At 44.0% G+C, this 15,918-nt stretch overlaps 1 protein-coding gene across 1 annotated transcript; it reads right to left on the bottom strand.

Moving 5' to 3' along the window:
- Positions 1–10,469: 10,469 nt before the first annotated feature.
- On the bottom strand, positions 10,470–11,528 carry LOC138929485 (uncharacterized). The gene is made up of 2 exons (XM_070288925.1): positions 11,224–11,528; positions 10,470–11,027 (listed from the first exon to the last, which is right to left on the bottom strand). Exons 1-2 carry the CDS (start codon positions 11,490–11,492, stop codon positions 10,907–10,909), a joined length of 390 nt encoding a protein of 129 aa, XP_070145026.1. The 5' UTR covers positions 11,493–11,528; the 3' UTR covers positions 10,470–10,906.
- Between the last annotated feature and the right edge of the window lie 4,390 nt (positions 11,529–15,918).

Below are 15,918 nucleotides of genomic sequence, written 5' to 3'. Positions count from 1 at the left end.
GAATCCACTTCAGAATTTGTATTTAAATTAGTTTTTACATGGCTAATACATTTGCATGCTCAATTGTAAAATTGTAAACAAAAAGTTTACAACTCAGATAATAGTGCATGTATCCACGGTAGAATATGTACTTATATTAGTTTTTACACGGCTTATACATTTGCATACTCAATTGTAAATTTGTAAACAAAAAGTTCACAACTCAGATAATAATGCCTGAATCCATTTCAGAATTTGTATTTATATTAGTTTTTACAAGGCTAATACATTTGCATACTCAATTGTAAATTTGTAAACAAAAAGTTCACAACTCAGCTAATAATGCATGTATCCACTTCAGAATTTGTATTTATATTAGTTTTTACACGGCTAATACATTTGCATGCTCAATTGTAAAATTGTAAACAAAAAGTTCACAACTCAGATAATAGTGCATATATCCACTTCAGAATTTGTAATTATATTAGTTTTTACATGGTGTATAAAGGCGCGGTTGGCCTTTATTGTAGAGTTCAGATGGCAGGTTAAAAAATGCCGAGATCAGGAGAAACACATGCACGTCGGTCCAAAGTATAGGCAAAAAAGTGCCGGTTTTAATGGCCGGCGGAAAAAGCTGGCTTTTCAAGTGACCGCATATTCTTATGCGTTAGTGGGTTGTACAATTTAGTATTTGTAAGACTTAATACTAAAAGTTAAAATTATGTTATGTTTCCATTTCACGTTCATTTCTTTCTAAGGTGTGAACTAGGTATAAGTCTTCAGTTTTTTGTCTTAACTAATTACAAGGGTTTTCATGGTGTAAATTAGGTAAAGGTATTTCAGTTATTAGTCTTAATATAATACAAGCTGATTTCAAATTTTTTGTTGTTGGAATGATATTCCAACATGCTGCCCGCCTTGCCAGGTGGCAATCAATTGGCGATAATGGACTGCAGTTTCGTTAGGCAGCGAATGGCTTCCTTCAGTTGGCCCAGCGGCGAAGGCTTGTTGCTGGGACTGCGATGGTAACTCCGTTTTCCACTGCTTTGCTGTCGATTGCGGCTTTCTCGCTCCTTGGTGTGCTGCTGGTCAGGCCTGGTGCGCTTGGCTGACTCCTTTCCCTTTGTCTCCTCGGCTGGTCCATGCAGGATCGTGTGGTGCAGTTCTCCGCACACATGGCAGATGTCTTTGGATCGGCACTGTTGGAGTGTGTGAGAGGATGCCAAGCAGTTGACGCAATAGTGCAAACGTCTTACAGCTCGTCGTTTAGCGATAAAGTCAAGTTTTAGAAACTTTTCGCAGAAACGCAACGGGTGCTTTTGGCGGCACATTTTGCATTGATGTCCCATCTGGTGAGAAAAAACATTATAAGCGACTGATAGAGAAACGATATGATATGTTAGCAGTGGTGTTGGGAGTTGTGTTATGTGTGTGTGTGATTACTGGGAGGAATCGGGTTTAGTTTCGAGGACGATAAGTTTGACGACCGGACGAGTTATTTCACCCGTGCGGGTTTGTAAATCTACGACGCGAATTTGATTATCGGGTCCCGGATGAACCTTGATAAGTCTCCCTAGACGCCACTCTGTTGGTGGGCAGGCATCATCCTTAATAATGACGATGTCGTCGAGATCTAAGTTTCGAGAAGGGTACTTCCATTTATAACGACGGTGCAGTTCTGAGAGATATTCATCCCTCCAACGTCTACTCAGTTCTTGATGCATTATTTTGAGTTTCTGCCAGCGATTATGTAGGCCGAGGTTCTCGCCCGGATTGTCGGGAAACACAATTAGGGGGGCTCCTCGGATAAAATGACCTGGGGTTAAAGGGAGTAGTTGGTCAGCATCTGATTTTAGTGTTGACAGCGGTCTAGAGTTGAGAACCGCTTCTATTTTTGCGAGTAAAGTAGAAAACTCTTCGAAAGTAAAGGCGTGGGATCCTGCTACGCGCTTAAAGTGTTTTTTAAATGATTTTACAGCCGCTTCCCAAAGACCACCCATGTGTGGAGAGTGAGGAGGTATGAATTGCCATTCGAACGAGCGGCTACTAAAAATTGCAGTTATGTGTTCGTTGGCATTTTTGAGAAAGGTTTCCCATGTCTTCGTGAGTTCTCGGCTGGCTCCAAGGAAATTCTTCCCATTATCGGAGACCATCTTGTTGGGAAGTCCCCTGCGACTTACAAAGCGCTCGAAAGTCGCAAGAAAAGCCTTTGTGGATAGTTCAGACACCGATTCCAGATGAACGGCTTTGGTGGAAAAGCATACGAAAACCGCTACGTAACCCTTGAGAATGTGGCTTGAACGAATCGCTGACGTTTTTAAGTCAAAAGGTCCTGCAAAATCAACACCAGTAATTGTGAATGCCGGAGTGAATGTGACTCGATCAGAAGGGAGGGCTGCCATTATCTGATTCGAAGTTCTCTGCTTAAATCGGGTGCAGGTAATACATCTTCGGATGCAGTTTTTTACTTTGTTTGTCAAGCGAGGAATATAGAATTCTTGACGGATGCATCGGAGCATGAGTCTGTTTTCTGCGTGGAGTAAGATTTGGTGTACAAATTTTATGAATAGAGTGCATAGTGCAGAGTTTGGAGGTAAGAGCACTGGGTGGCTCTCGTTATATGGCAGATTTGAATTGACTAGGCGGCTGTTGATGCGAATTTGGCCATCGTTGTCAATAAATGGGTTAAGGGGGCTGAGCGAGCTTTTGGAGGAAATCACCTTGTTTTTAAATAATCGAGTGTATTCCTCTGGGTAATGCATTTTCTGAGCTGCGATAACAAGTCGAGTTTTAGCTAGTTTAGTAAGTGCATTCATGTTGACAGCAGTGCGTTTATGTCGTGGGTGCCAACTTAAAATGCGAGCTGTGGCTCTTAGGGCTCGAGAGTACGAGGTGAATTTTAGACATTGATCCTCGTCGTCCGACTGAGTACAGCAATGAACTAGGACTCGCGATTCTGGGGGAGAACATTCCGGTTTGCACGAGATTGGCCATTTTTCCTTTGGTAAGGATAGCCATTGTGGACCATTCCACCAAAGTGTGGATTCTTTTAGCTCATTTGTTGAGCATCCTCGCGTTCCCAGATCTGCAGGGTTGTCCTTTGACCTGACATGACTCCAGGTCGCATTGGGACTTTCTGCGTGAATGCTTGCTGTGCGGTTTGCGACATATGTTTTCCACGTATGAGGAGGTTTTTCTAACCAGGCAAGAACTATTTCAGAGTCACACCATAACAGAGGACTCAGTTTTCCAAGACGTGTCTCGTGGAGAGCGTGTTTTGCTAATTTAGCGAGCAGTTCTGCGCCACATAGTTCGAGGCGTGGTAAGCTTAGGGTTTTTAAGGGGGCTACTTTACTCTTTGCCAGAAGTAAATGGGATTGAATAACTCCCGAGGGGTATACAGTTCGTATGTATATTGTCGCACAGTACGCCTTTTCGGATGCATCACAGAAACCGTGTAGTTGTACATCCAGATCTGGGTTGTAATGGATCCAGCGAGGGATGTATATGTGGGTTAGTTCTCGAAGATTTTGGATGAAGGCATTCCATCTATCGATAGTGTTTTGGGAGACATTATCATCCCAGCCGTGATTCTCCAGCCATAGGGATTGAAGCAGTAGCTTTGCTTGAATTATTATTGGCGTAAGCCAGCCTGCCGGGTCGAACAACGTCGAAGCGTAGGATAAAATGCTACGTTTAGATATCTGAGTGGCTGAATTAGGCGGGTTTATGTCGTATGAGAAACAATCATCATTGGCATTCCACTTAATGCCCAATGTGTGGGTAACGCTAGAGTCGGAGACTTTGATAAAATTGTCATTGAATAAGTGATCTCGAGGGATTTCACTGAGCAACGCGTCGTGATTTGCGGTATTTTTCTTGAGCAGAAAACCCGCGGATTGCAATGCCATTCGAATTTCAGATTGGGCTTTCTTGGCACCATCGAGTGTATGGTCGCCGAAAAGGATGTCATCCACATATGTTTCGGAGAGTAAAATTTTTGAGGCTAATGGAAACTCGTGTTCACAGTCTTTGGCTAACTGTTGAAGGGTTCTGATAGCCAGATATGGGGCACAATTAACTCCAAAAGTGACGGTGTTGAGCTCGAAATCTTTCAAAGGACCACTGCCCTCTGGTTGGAAAATAATGCGTTGAAAGGGTCTATCGTCGGGGTGTACAAGAATTTGGCGGTACATCTTCTCAATGTCCCCGTTGAACACATACTTGTACAATCGCCAATTGAGAAGGATTCCAAGTAAATCGGCCTGTAGAGTAGGGCCTTTGTGTAAAACATCGTTAAGCGATCTGCCCGAAGATGTGGATCTGGATGCGTTAAATACGACTCTCAGCTTTGTTGTCATGCTAGAGGGTTTTACTACTCCATGGTGTGGCAAATAGTATGAAAAATATTGATTTTTCCGTACAATTTCGAAGGGCTGGGTCTCTGACATGTGACCAAGAGTAATGTATTCTGACAGTACTTTATTATATTGCGATTTAAGAGACTCATTTTTGGATAGAGTGGTTTGCATGCGATGACATTGAGATCTAGCAATGACTCTAGAGCAGCCCAAGTGTTGTGAGGTGGGAAACTCGGATTTAAAAGGGAGGCGGACCATATAGCGTCCATCAGGCAGTCGTTGGGTCGTCTCGGCGAATAATTTTTCGCAAATTTGGTCCGAGTGAGAAGTTTGTTTTGGGACGGATATCTCTTCCACTTCCCAAAATTTTTGAAGAAGATTGCCGAGGTTGTCGGAATTATCCTCTACGCAAGTGGAAAATGTGCAAACGTTGGATGTGGTAGCCTCGCTTAAAGAGCCACTTACGATCCATCGGAATATGGTGCACTGAGCGAGTAGGTTTTGAGAGAGAGGAGTTCGAATGCCCTCTAGAAAGATTTTAGGGGCAATATCACTCCCAATTATGAGATCAATCTCAGCAGCGGTTGAGAAATTCGGGTCAGCTAAGTCGAGATTAATGAGACAGCTATCTGCGGGTCTGGGAGTACTTATTGCCGGGATCAGATTTGTGAGCTTCTCGAGTACAATTGCATCTACTGAAATTTCTTTAGTTCTGAGGTTGTCTGTGAGTACCAGATGGCATATCTTAGAGGACGAGTTAACAAGTTTGCCTCCCATTCCGGAGATGCTTGTGTAGTGTTTAAGAGCGCGCAGCTTAAGTCTGCGTTGTGACTTTTCTGTGATAAAGGTGCGCTGGGATCCTTGATCGATCAGGGCTCGGAGGCAGAATAGTTCTCCTCTATGAAGCACACGGACTAATGCCGTTGGGAGAATGACATTCCGATTTTGAGTGGAATGATGTGCTACAACATTGGATGGTTGAGCTAATTCTGGGCTTTGTCTTGGTCTCGGAGGAAAATGCAATAAGGAATGGTGGTTTTTGTGGCAAGTATTGCAACTTTTCCCACTTTTACATTCCTTTGCAGTGTGATTATATGAGAGACAGTTAATACAAAGATTAGCCGACTTCGCAAATTGGAAACGATCGTTCGGGCTAAGTTTTCTAAATTGACTGCATTGTCGTAGGTGATGTGATTCCTTACAATGTTTACATGGGTCTGATGCCATCGTGGTGTGTGCTACTGCATTAGTTTTGTTGGATGACTTGAGGGGTGGTTGGTGAAAAGATTTCACAGGCTTAATGGAAGAAAGACGTTCTAGTACCTCTACTCGAATCACTAGAAAATCATTCATTTGTTGCCAAGTCGGCAAATCCTTTCGGGAGTCGAGAGATTGTTCCCAAAGGGAGAGCGTCTGATCGGGTAATTTTGATGAGCATAGATGAACCAGCAACGGGTCCCAATTTTCAGTTTGAACTGTTTGAGCCTTTAGTACTGAAAGACAGTGTGTCACTGTGGACAGAATGCTCTTGATCCCCTCGTCATCTTCCTTATAAACCTTATCCATGGAAAAGAGCCTTTTCAACTGCGTGTCTACTAGCAAACGTTTGTTTTCGAAACGCTTGGACAAGGCGTCCCACGCGGGAGCGAAGTTCTCATCGCACAGTAGAAACTGTTTGACGATAGTGCCAGCTTCTCCTCGGGTTTTACTTCTTAAGTGATACAATTTTTGATCAGCTGTGAGCTTGGGGTGATTGCTATATACAGCAGTAAACATGTCCCTAAAGGCGGGCCAATCTTCGTAACAACCACTAAAAAGTTCGGTGTCGCAGGGAGGTACCTTAATATGGCATGAATTCATCGATGTGTTAGCAAGGGCTGACGAGTTTGGGTCCCCGCTTAAATTAAATTGAACTTCTCCTTGGATTCCACGACATAGATCTTGTAACAGAGTTTTGACTCTATAAAACTCGTCTTCGCATGTAGAAAAGGTCAAACTGACTTGCTCTTCCCTGTCAGCAGACATCTCCTCGTCAGTGGATACCATCAAGCTTCGAAAATCTTGATCTGCTTCAGCAAAAAGAGTGTCCAAACGACGTAATCTCTCAGTAACGAGGGATTCTCTGGTGTCTATTGTGAAGGTGGGAGATTTAGCACAAAACTGCAGCACTCGGCTTGTAGAGAAATCAAAACGTCGTTGGGCAGACATTGTGAAAAATCAGGCAAAAATCGAATGGGATACAACAAATGATATCAGTGATCTGGAGTGTATTTATAAAAAAAGGGTTGATTTTAGCTCCTAGCGGACAAAGTAGGGTTATGTCGCCTTAAAGGTGAATAAATGGGGTGCATATAAGCCAAAAGAAAAGACAAAGTAGGGTTATGTCTCCTTGTGTATGTAAAGGTGAATAAATGGGGTGCATATAAGCCAAAGAAAAGACAAAGTAGGGTTATGTCTCCTTGTGTATGTAAAGGTGAATAAATGGGGTGCATATAAGCCAAAGAAAAGACAAAGTAGGGTTATGTCTCCTTGTGTATGTAAAGGTGAATAAATGGGGTGCATATGAGCCAAAGAAAAGACAAAGTAGGGTTATGTCTCCTTGTGTATGTAAAGGTGAATAAATGGGGTGCATATAAGCCAAAGAAAAGACAAAGTAGGGTTATGTCTCCTTGTGTATGTGGATGTGAATAAATGGGGTGCATATAAGCCAAAGAAAAGACAAAGTAGGGTTATGTCTCCTTGTGTATGTAGACGTGCCAAAAAAGTAGTATATAAGCGGACCAACGTACATATATGTAAAAGTATGTACTCGCACTAGCTTCGATGTATGTGTGTATGTAGACGTGCAAAAAAGTATATAAGCGGACCAACGTACATATATGTAAAGGTATGTACTCGCACTAGCTTCGATGTATGTGTGTATGTAGATGTGTCAAAAAAAGTAGTATATAAGCGGACCGATGTACATGTGTAAAGTATGTATGCACTCGCACTAACTTCGATTTATGTGTGTATGTAGACGTGTCAAAAAAAGTAGTATATAAGCGGACCGATGTACATGTGTAAAGTATGTATGCACTCGCACTAACTTCGATTTATGTGTGTATGTAGACGTGCAAAAATTTAGTGATAAGCGGACTGACGTACATATGTATGTGTAAAAGTATGTATGCACTCGCACTAGCTGCGGTTTATGTATGTACATATGCACGTGCGTGCGGTTTTTTTTGCGCAAGAAAACCACGGTTCTTATTGAGATGTATGTATGTATGTAGTTATTTGCACAGCACATTCACTGGGGTATGTATGTATGTATGGGTCTGCATTTATTCGAGAAAACCAATATAATAAAAAGAATTGCACTGAGTATGTATGTATGTATGTGTGGGCATTTATTCGAGAAAACCAATATAATGAAGAGAATTGCACTGCGTATTTTTTTTTTTTTTTATTTAAAAGATATAAGTATAATACATACGTAGTAGAGTAAGAAAGAGAAGTGTCCGCTCCCGCGGGACTGCCGCAAAGCTATACTTCACGGGGCGGCTGGCGGTCAGTTGCCGCTCTTCAGGGCTCCGCTCTTCCGGTTTCCTTCAGGTGTCTTCAGTGCGTCGGATCTGCTCCCGGCGTCTCATCTCTCGCATCACGGTGGCTGCCATTTCCGCAACCGCATCCCAATTGGAGGGCATCTCTAGCATACATCTGATTAGATTTCCTGGTGTAAGGCGACGATTCGTGGCTGCTTCCAGCGCAGCTCGTTCTGCCGAGAATAGAGGGCACGCGAAAAAGACATGCTCCGCATCCTCGATAACTGCGCTCCCGCAGTAGTCGCAGTATGGATTGGCTTCGTGCTTGAACCTGTGCAGGTAAGCCTTGAAGCATCCATGGCCAGTTATGATCTGCGTGGTGTGAAAATCCAACTGCCCAGTGCGACGCTGGATCCAGGGCACCAGGTCAGGGATGAGCCTATGGGTCCATCGGCCTGTGCTCGCGTTGTTCCATCTCACTTGCCACCGTGCGATAGTGTCACTCCGTTGGGTTCTGCTGCCTGAGTTTCCGGTCCTTCGCTCTTCTGCCAGAAGTTCGATCGGTACGGTTCCCGATACCACTAGCGCCGCCTCTTCCGAGACCGTGCAAAAGCAACTGGAAATTCGCAGTGCACAACGTCTGTAAACAGACTTGCATTGCCGGCTGTAGCTAACGGTCTTCATGGCATCAGCCCATATAGGCGCGGCATACAGGATGGTCGAGGTCACCACTGTCGCTATCAGTCGCCTGCTGTGCTGCTTGGGGCCACGGTTGTTGGCCATCATCCTCGAAATGGCAGCGGTAGCTTTGGATGCCTTGGCCGCAGCATATTCCAGATGGGTCTTGAAGTTCAGCCTGTGGTCGATCATGACTCCCAGGTACTTGATCACCGGGGTGGACTCAATGGTAGTCGAGCCGACCCTGAAGCTCACCTTCTCTACAATTTTTCTGCTGCTTATGAGCACTGCTTCCGTTTTGTGCTCGGCCAGCGAGAGCCCGTTGTCTGCGAGCCAGGACATCAGTATGTCGATGGCGCGGCTGCATTTTGTAGAGACTTCGGTTAGGTGCTTCTCCACCGTGACCAGTGCGATGTCGTCAGCGAACCCCACTACCGCGCAGCCAGGTGGTAATGGGAGCCTGAGAACCCCGTCATACATGACGTTCCACAGGATAGGCCCAAGAACTGAGCCTTGCGGTACGCCTCCTGTGACTTGGTGCTGTTGGTGGCCGGCATCAGATTCATATAGGAGCACTCGGTCTTTGAAATAGTCGGCTATTAACTTAATCAGGTATCCAGATATGCCAGCGCGCTGCAATGCCTGCAGGACTAGGCTCCAGTTTGCCGAATTAAATGCATTTTTGACGTCGAGGGTACATACAAGGCAGTATTGCTTAGTGCCACCCTGCCATCTTTCGCCTTCGATCGCATTTGCTGCAAGCTGGGTCACTTCTCGGATCGCGTCGATTGTGCCTCTCTTCTTTCGGAACCCATGCTGGTGGCCCGAGAGTGCTCCGCGTTCCTCGATTTCTCTCTCCAGTCTGCTGCAGATGATGCGCTCAAATATCTTCCCCAATGTGTTTAGCATACAGAGGGGTCGGTATGAGGAAGGATCGTCGTTCAGTTTACCAGGCTTCGGGATAAGCACAAGTCTTTGCTGCTTCCAAATTCTCGGGAAGGTACGCTCGCCGATGCACTTGTTGTACAGCTCTGTGAATAGGCTCGTATTTGCTCTGATTACGGCGTGCAGTGCCGCGTTTGGGATGCCATCTGGTCCCGGGGCCTTGGATATTTTGCTACTGGCCACCGCGCTCATGACTTCCTCTTCGCTGATGGTGATAGCTTCGCTCGCCGTTATGCTGGGTGGCATTAGGGGCGGCTGTGCAGGGAAGAGGGTGGAGATTATCGCTCCAAGCTGCTCCTGAGCTGTTGGGGTTGGCTGTCTGTTGAGCTTACCCATGACGAGCTTGTAGGCAGATCCAAAAGGTTCCTGGTCCGCCTCGTCGCACAGCTGCTGGAAGCACTCCCGCTTGCTTGCTCTAATGGCCACCTTTAAGGCTTTTTTTCTTTCCCTGTAGCGAGCCTCAAATAGCTCCTGCATGGGCCGTCCACGGCTTCGTTGGCACCTGCGCCTCGCAGAGATGCACTCTTTCCTGGCTGTGGCTATCTCTTGGTTCCACCAGAGGACTGGTCGCCTTCCTTGTCCTCTAGTCGAGCTCTCCATTGCCGCATCGCAAGCTGTCTTGATCCTCGCAGATACCTCGTCTGCGCAAGTGTTTGCGTCGCCAGAAATGGTATTGCCATCCATGTTTTCTAGGAGTTCCTCGACATTTAGAGTGCCTACTTTGTAGGCAGGTTGCCGATTCGGAAGGCTCGGCAGGGAGTGACTCGTCTTTATCACTATCGCTGCGTGGTCGCTGTAGGTGAGGAGGTCAGTGACTTCCCAGTAGACGCTCCTAGTGAGCTCCGGGCTGGCGAAGGTTAGGTCGATAATTGATTCTCGGCCTGCCTTGCTGTATGTGCATTTGCCTCCGTCGTTGAGAAGGCAGACATCCAGGGTCGCCAGGGCATCTAGTAAGGCAGTTCCCCTCTGAGTTGTTGCCGTGCTCCCCCACGTGGTGGACCATGCGTTGAAGTCCCCGGCAATTATTACCGGGGATCGTCCCCGAGCGTCTTGGGCAATCTCCTGGATTACATCCTTGAATGCATCTATGTGCATACTTGGCGGAAGGTAGCAGCTGTATATTGTAGTCGCCTGGCACTTGGCCCTGGCGTAGCCAGGTCTCGAAGCTCTCTGCGATAGGTGTTCCGGAGGCTGTCCACAGCTCCAGATGGCAGCCCCGCCATCCGCGCTTTGCTGCCATACTCCTTCTGGTTTTGCCTTGTAGGGTTCACTCAGTATAGCGATGTCGATTCTCTGCTCAATCGCCGTCTGCGACAGTAAGTCTTGGGCTGCTCTGCAGTGGTTTAGGTTAAGCTGGAGAAACTTAACCATTCTGCATATACTTGACGGCTCTCTGGTATTCTGGGCAGGTCCTGCTTATTGTAGCGTGCTCTGCCTCCTTCGCGTGCTTGCCTCCTCGGGTGCATAGGATGCACTTGGGCTTGTTTTGGCACGTATTGTGCTTGTGGCCCATGCCACCACATTTGAAGCATGACTCCTGTGTGGCTTTAGCTGTTGCGTCGGAGGCTCGGCATCGTGCCGAGGTGTGTCCGAAGCCCATGCATTTGTAGCATCGCTTTGGCTCAGTTTTTTCTCGGATACGGCATACGACCCATCCTATCCGGATTCTGCCCTTTTCGAGCAACCTCCGCGCATGCTCGGGTCTGGGTGAGGCGTCTCGTGGTACGTCGCACTCTTCTCCCGCAAACAGGGCCATGGTGACCTCATCCGCGCTGGTCATGTCGTCTAGGTCGCGGATCTCCACTTGGACCGTCTCCTGCATAACCGCCACCTCTGCTTTACCGGAGATGGCAGTCTTTAGGGCTGCTTGCAGCTGCTGCATGGATGGGTCCAGGTTTTTCTGCATTCTTAGGAGGAGTCCACCGTTCGCTGTCCTCCGCAATCCTTGCACATTGTCCTTGAGTCCCTGTAGAGAGGGCTCAGTTTTGACAATCTTGAGCATGTCTGCGTATGTTCCTGCGCTGCATTTGATTATAATTGCGTCGGCGCGCTGCTTCCTGGGCATTGCAGGGTGAGTTGCACGGCTCCCATTGTTATCGCCGCTCGTATCTTTGACTTCTGCTTTCTTAGGTCTGGGTTTAGCCTTGACCTGCTGCCATGCCGCATTTCGCGGTCTGTTTTCAGGCACAGCACTAGGGTTCATGGTAGCCAGCGTGGGGGTGGTCTGCTGGCTTGCACTCGTAGTGGATCCCTTGATGTGGCCGTCAGCGAGTGCGGCAACGATTTCGAGCTGCAGCTTCTTCATAGCTTGCATCGAATCGATCGTCCCCTGCGTGACGTGCCGTACTACCTTCTTGTTGTTGCTCTTAGTGTCGGTAAACTTCGCAATCATTTCGTCGAGCATTGCTCCTAGCTTCTCGACTAGCGCTGGGGCATTAGCTTCGACCTTTTGCCTCTTGTGGGCTTCGGCCTGCTTCCCGTCAGGGCTTACCGCGTCCCAGCTTCGCTTCGGGGTTGCCTGATCTTCGATTATGTCGCCAAAGCATAAAACCGGCAGATGCACTTTCGGCGGCGCTGACACCGGGTGGATATCCGGCGCGCTGGCCGGAGGCGAGTGCTGGACCTTCTGCTTGAGTCGCTGGAAGTCCCGCATCAGCTCCTGCTCAGCTCTCATTACTGCTAGTGCCTGGGTCTCGTCGTCCCGGCCTGATCGCAGCTTCTCCTCACTCATCGCACCTGCTCCTAGCGGGGTCCCTCGGTGCGCGGGGATTTCCCCCTGCGAATGCCTGATGGGAGTTATACCGCTCCTTCTCGGTCCCCAGAGCCCCTTTTGGTTGGCGCCGCCTCAGCGGGGGGGTTGGAAAATGGCGAGATCCTTGGCCTTGTGCTCTTAGCCCCACCGGAGCCAACTGCGGAATGTGGATGACAATTCCTAAGCCCTAATTTAAGCACAAATCCGAGCTTGATTTAAACCTTGGATCCAGATCAAATCAAGTCTTAAATTTAGATTTAAACTTGAATTCAAATCCAAACCCAAACCTAAGCCCAAATTCAAACCTAAACTCAAATTCAAACTTAAAATTCAAAATTCAAAACTCGAAATTCAAAAATTTTAAATTTATAATTTAAAATTCAAAATTCGAAATTTAAAACCCAAGATTCAAAATTTAAAATTCAAAATTTAAAATCCAAAATTTAAAATTTAAAACTCAAAATTTAAAATTCAAAATCCAAAATTTAAAATTTAAAATCTAAAATTCAAAATTCAGAATCTAAAATTCAAAATTCAAAACCTAAAATTCAAAATTTATAATTTAAAACTCAAAGCTTAAAACCTAAAATTAAAAATTCAAAATTTAAAACTTAAAATTCAAAATTCAAAATTTAAAATCTAAAATTCAAAATTTAAAGTATAAAATTTTAAGTTCAAAATCTAAATTCAAAACTCAAAATTGAAAATTCAAAATTTAAAATCTAAATTCAAATTCAAGATCAAATTCAGATCCAAATTCAAATCCAAATCCAAATCTAAATTTAAGTTCTGGCTATGGCGGGAATTTGTCTGCTCGCGTTTCCCAATACTGCGCGGGTGCGAAAGCTCGCTGCGCATGCGCTGCACAACACTATGATCAGCTGATCGTGTGTTGCGCCTAAAAGGGAAAAACGCGAGGGAAAAAGTGGCGTGTGGAAACTATTCCAAGCTGTGAGAGCGTTCGTGGGAAATAGAGCCGCTCGCTGCGCTCGTTCCAATGGCGGTTCCAAGTGCCTAGATTCGAGGAGCCCGGATAGCCAGCCGGGGTCGATTCTGGTACGTACCTTTCCCCAGTTGTCTCACAAATAGTAATGTCACCTTTTAAGGTCTTTCGAGCTGTCTACAATATTTTTCTTTTGGAGCTCGGAAAAACACGTCTAATCACTGTGAGTAAACAAACTAATGAATCTTGCACTGCGTATGTATGTATGTGTGGGCATTTATTGTGCAAAAAAGGTTTAAAAAATGATTTCCGAGATAACGCACTGGATGTGTATGTATGTAAGTGTGGGTTTCCGTTTATTTGTGCAAAAGAGAGCTTAAAAGTGGTTGAGTTTAACGTGTCTGTAGGGTCAGCCACGAGGATTACTTTTTTTCACACGCTCTGGGGGCAGCAAAGAAAAAATCCAAAAGAGATGTCCACTTCTTTTGCGCTCGGGCCAGCACAAAAAACTCTCCAGAAAGATGTCCAGTTCTGTCGACGTCGAAGGACCATGTATAAAGGCGCGGTTGGCCTTTATTGTAGAGTTCAGATGGCAGGTTAAAAAATGCCGAGATCAGGAGAAACACATGCACGTCGGTCCAAAGTATAGGCAAAAAAGTGCCGGTTTTAATGGCCGGCGGAAAAAGCTGGCTTTTCAAGTGACCGCATATTCTTATGCGTTAATGGGTTGTACAATTTAGTATTTGTAAGACTTAATACTAAAAGTTAAAATGTTTCCATTTCACGTTCATTTCTTTCTAAGGTGTGAACTAGGTATAAGTCTTCAGTTTTTTGTCTTAACTAATTACAAGGGTTTTCATGGTGTAAATTAGGTAAAGGTATTTCAGTTATTAGTCTTAATATAATACAAGCTGATTTCAAATTTTTTGTTGTTGGAATGATATTCCAACACATGGCTAATACATTTGCATACTCAATTGTAAATTTGTAAACAAAAAGTTCACAACTCAGCTAATAATGCATGTATCCACTTCAGAATTTGTATTTATATTAGTTTTTACACTGTTAATACATTTGCATACTCAGGTATAAATTTGTAAATAAAAATTTCACAACTCAGCTAATAATGCCTGAATCCACTTCAGAATTTGTATTTATATTAGTTTTTACAAGGCTAATACATTTTCATACTCAATTGTAAATTTGTAAACAAGAAGTTCACAACTCAGCTAATAATGCATGTATCCACGGCAGAATTTGTACTTATATTAGTTTTTACACGGCTTATACATTTGCATACTCAATTGTAAATTTGTAGACAAAAAGTTCACAACTCAGCTAATAATGCATGTATCCACGTCAGAATTTGTACTTATATTAGTTTTAACACGGCTAATACATTTGCATACTCAATTGTAAATTTGTAAACAAAAAATTCACATCTCAGCTAATAATGCATATATCCACTTCAGAATTTGTAATTATATTAGTTTTTACATGGCTAATACATTTGCATACTCAATTGTAAATTTGTAGGGTAAGGTGGGGTAAAGCCGACCTCGTAAATGGTTTTGGCTATAAAATGCTTATTTTACATCGGATCAAGTCGTTATAAATACCAAATTAAAGGTTAGACTTTTGCGCAACTTTCTATGCATAGCATTTTATTCATACCGTTGAAAAGTTTTGAGATACAAGCGTTTTACGAAAAAGTTCATTTTTGCTATGTTCAAAAATGATGGGGTAAACCCGACCGCCTATGTTTTTGGTTGATTTAGTACAGATATAACCTAAATATAGGTTTTGCAATGATAAATCAATCAATTTTATGTTATATAATGGTAATAAAAGATAAAAGAATTAAAAAAATTAAAATAGCAAAATAATTAATCAGTATCATCTGATTCGCTGCTCAAATAGCTTGCTGGCGTTTTTTGGTTCGAGTTGAACGTCTGGTTGGCTGCGATGTTGATGGTTTTGGTGTGATTGTTGTTTTTTTTGGATTTTTTACGGCAGGATTTACCCCACTATTTAGAGGTCGGATTTGCCCCACCACGTAATTTTTCATAAAAACGCAATTAAAAAAGAAATTATGAAAAAAAAATGAACCAAACTTATATGCACTTTATAGGACTTTATTCAAAGAATCTAAATCCACTTACCTTTTCATGCGATAGCTTTGACAAAAAGAAATATCCTGCAGTTAATTATGCACAAAAATGAAATTCAAAAATGTGAAAACTAACTTGTTGTCGTTTGACCATCTCAATGTTGACTAATAAAATGCTGTCATACCACCATTTACATTGTTTTCGATGCTCTACACGACAACACTAATATTATTTTGCGTAGTGCTTCCGATTTTCGAAAACAGAGGGAGGTCGGGTTTACCCACACTGTCGGCTTTACCCCACCTTACCCTAAACAAAAAGTTCACAACTCAGCTAATAATTCATGTATCCACTTCAGAATTTGTATTTATATTAGTTTTTACACGGCTAATACATTTGCATGCTCAATTCTAAAATTGTAAACAAAAAGTTCACAACTCAGATAATAGTGCATATATCCACTTCAGAATTTGTAATTATATTAGTTTTTACATGGCTAATACACTTGCATACTCAATTGTAAATTTGTAAACAAAAAGTTCACAACTCAGCTAATAATTCATGTATCAACTTCAGAATTTGTATTTATATTAGTTTTTACACGGCTAATACATTTGCATAC

This window comes from Drosophila kikkawai, unplaced genomic scaffold (assembly GCF_030179895.1).
Source record: "Drosophila kikkawai strain 14028-0561.14 unplaced genomic scaffold, DkikHiC1v2 scaffold_234, whole genome shotgun sequence".
NCBI classification, from domain to species: Eukaryota; Metazoa; Arthropoda; class Insecta; order Diptera; family Drosophilidae; genus Drosophila; species Drosophila kikkawai.
This window is presented reverse-complemented; position numbering and strand designations above follow the sequence as displayed.

Coding starts and splice junctions, on each gene's coding strand:
- LOC138929485 (XM_070288925.1), bottom strand. CDS start 11,492: ATGCTCAAGATTGTCAAAACTGAGCCCTCTCTACAGGGACTCAAGGAC. Junction 11,028..11,223: donor GCCCTGTTTGCGGGAGAAGA/GTGCGACGTACC, acceptor AAAGCCACACAG/GAGTCATGCTTCAAATGTGG.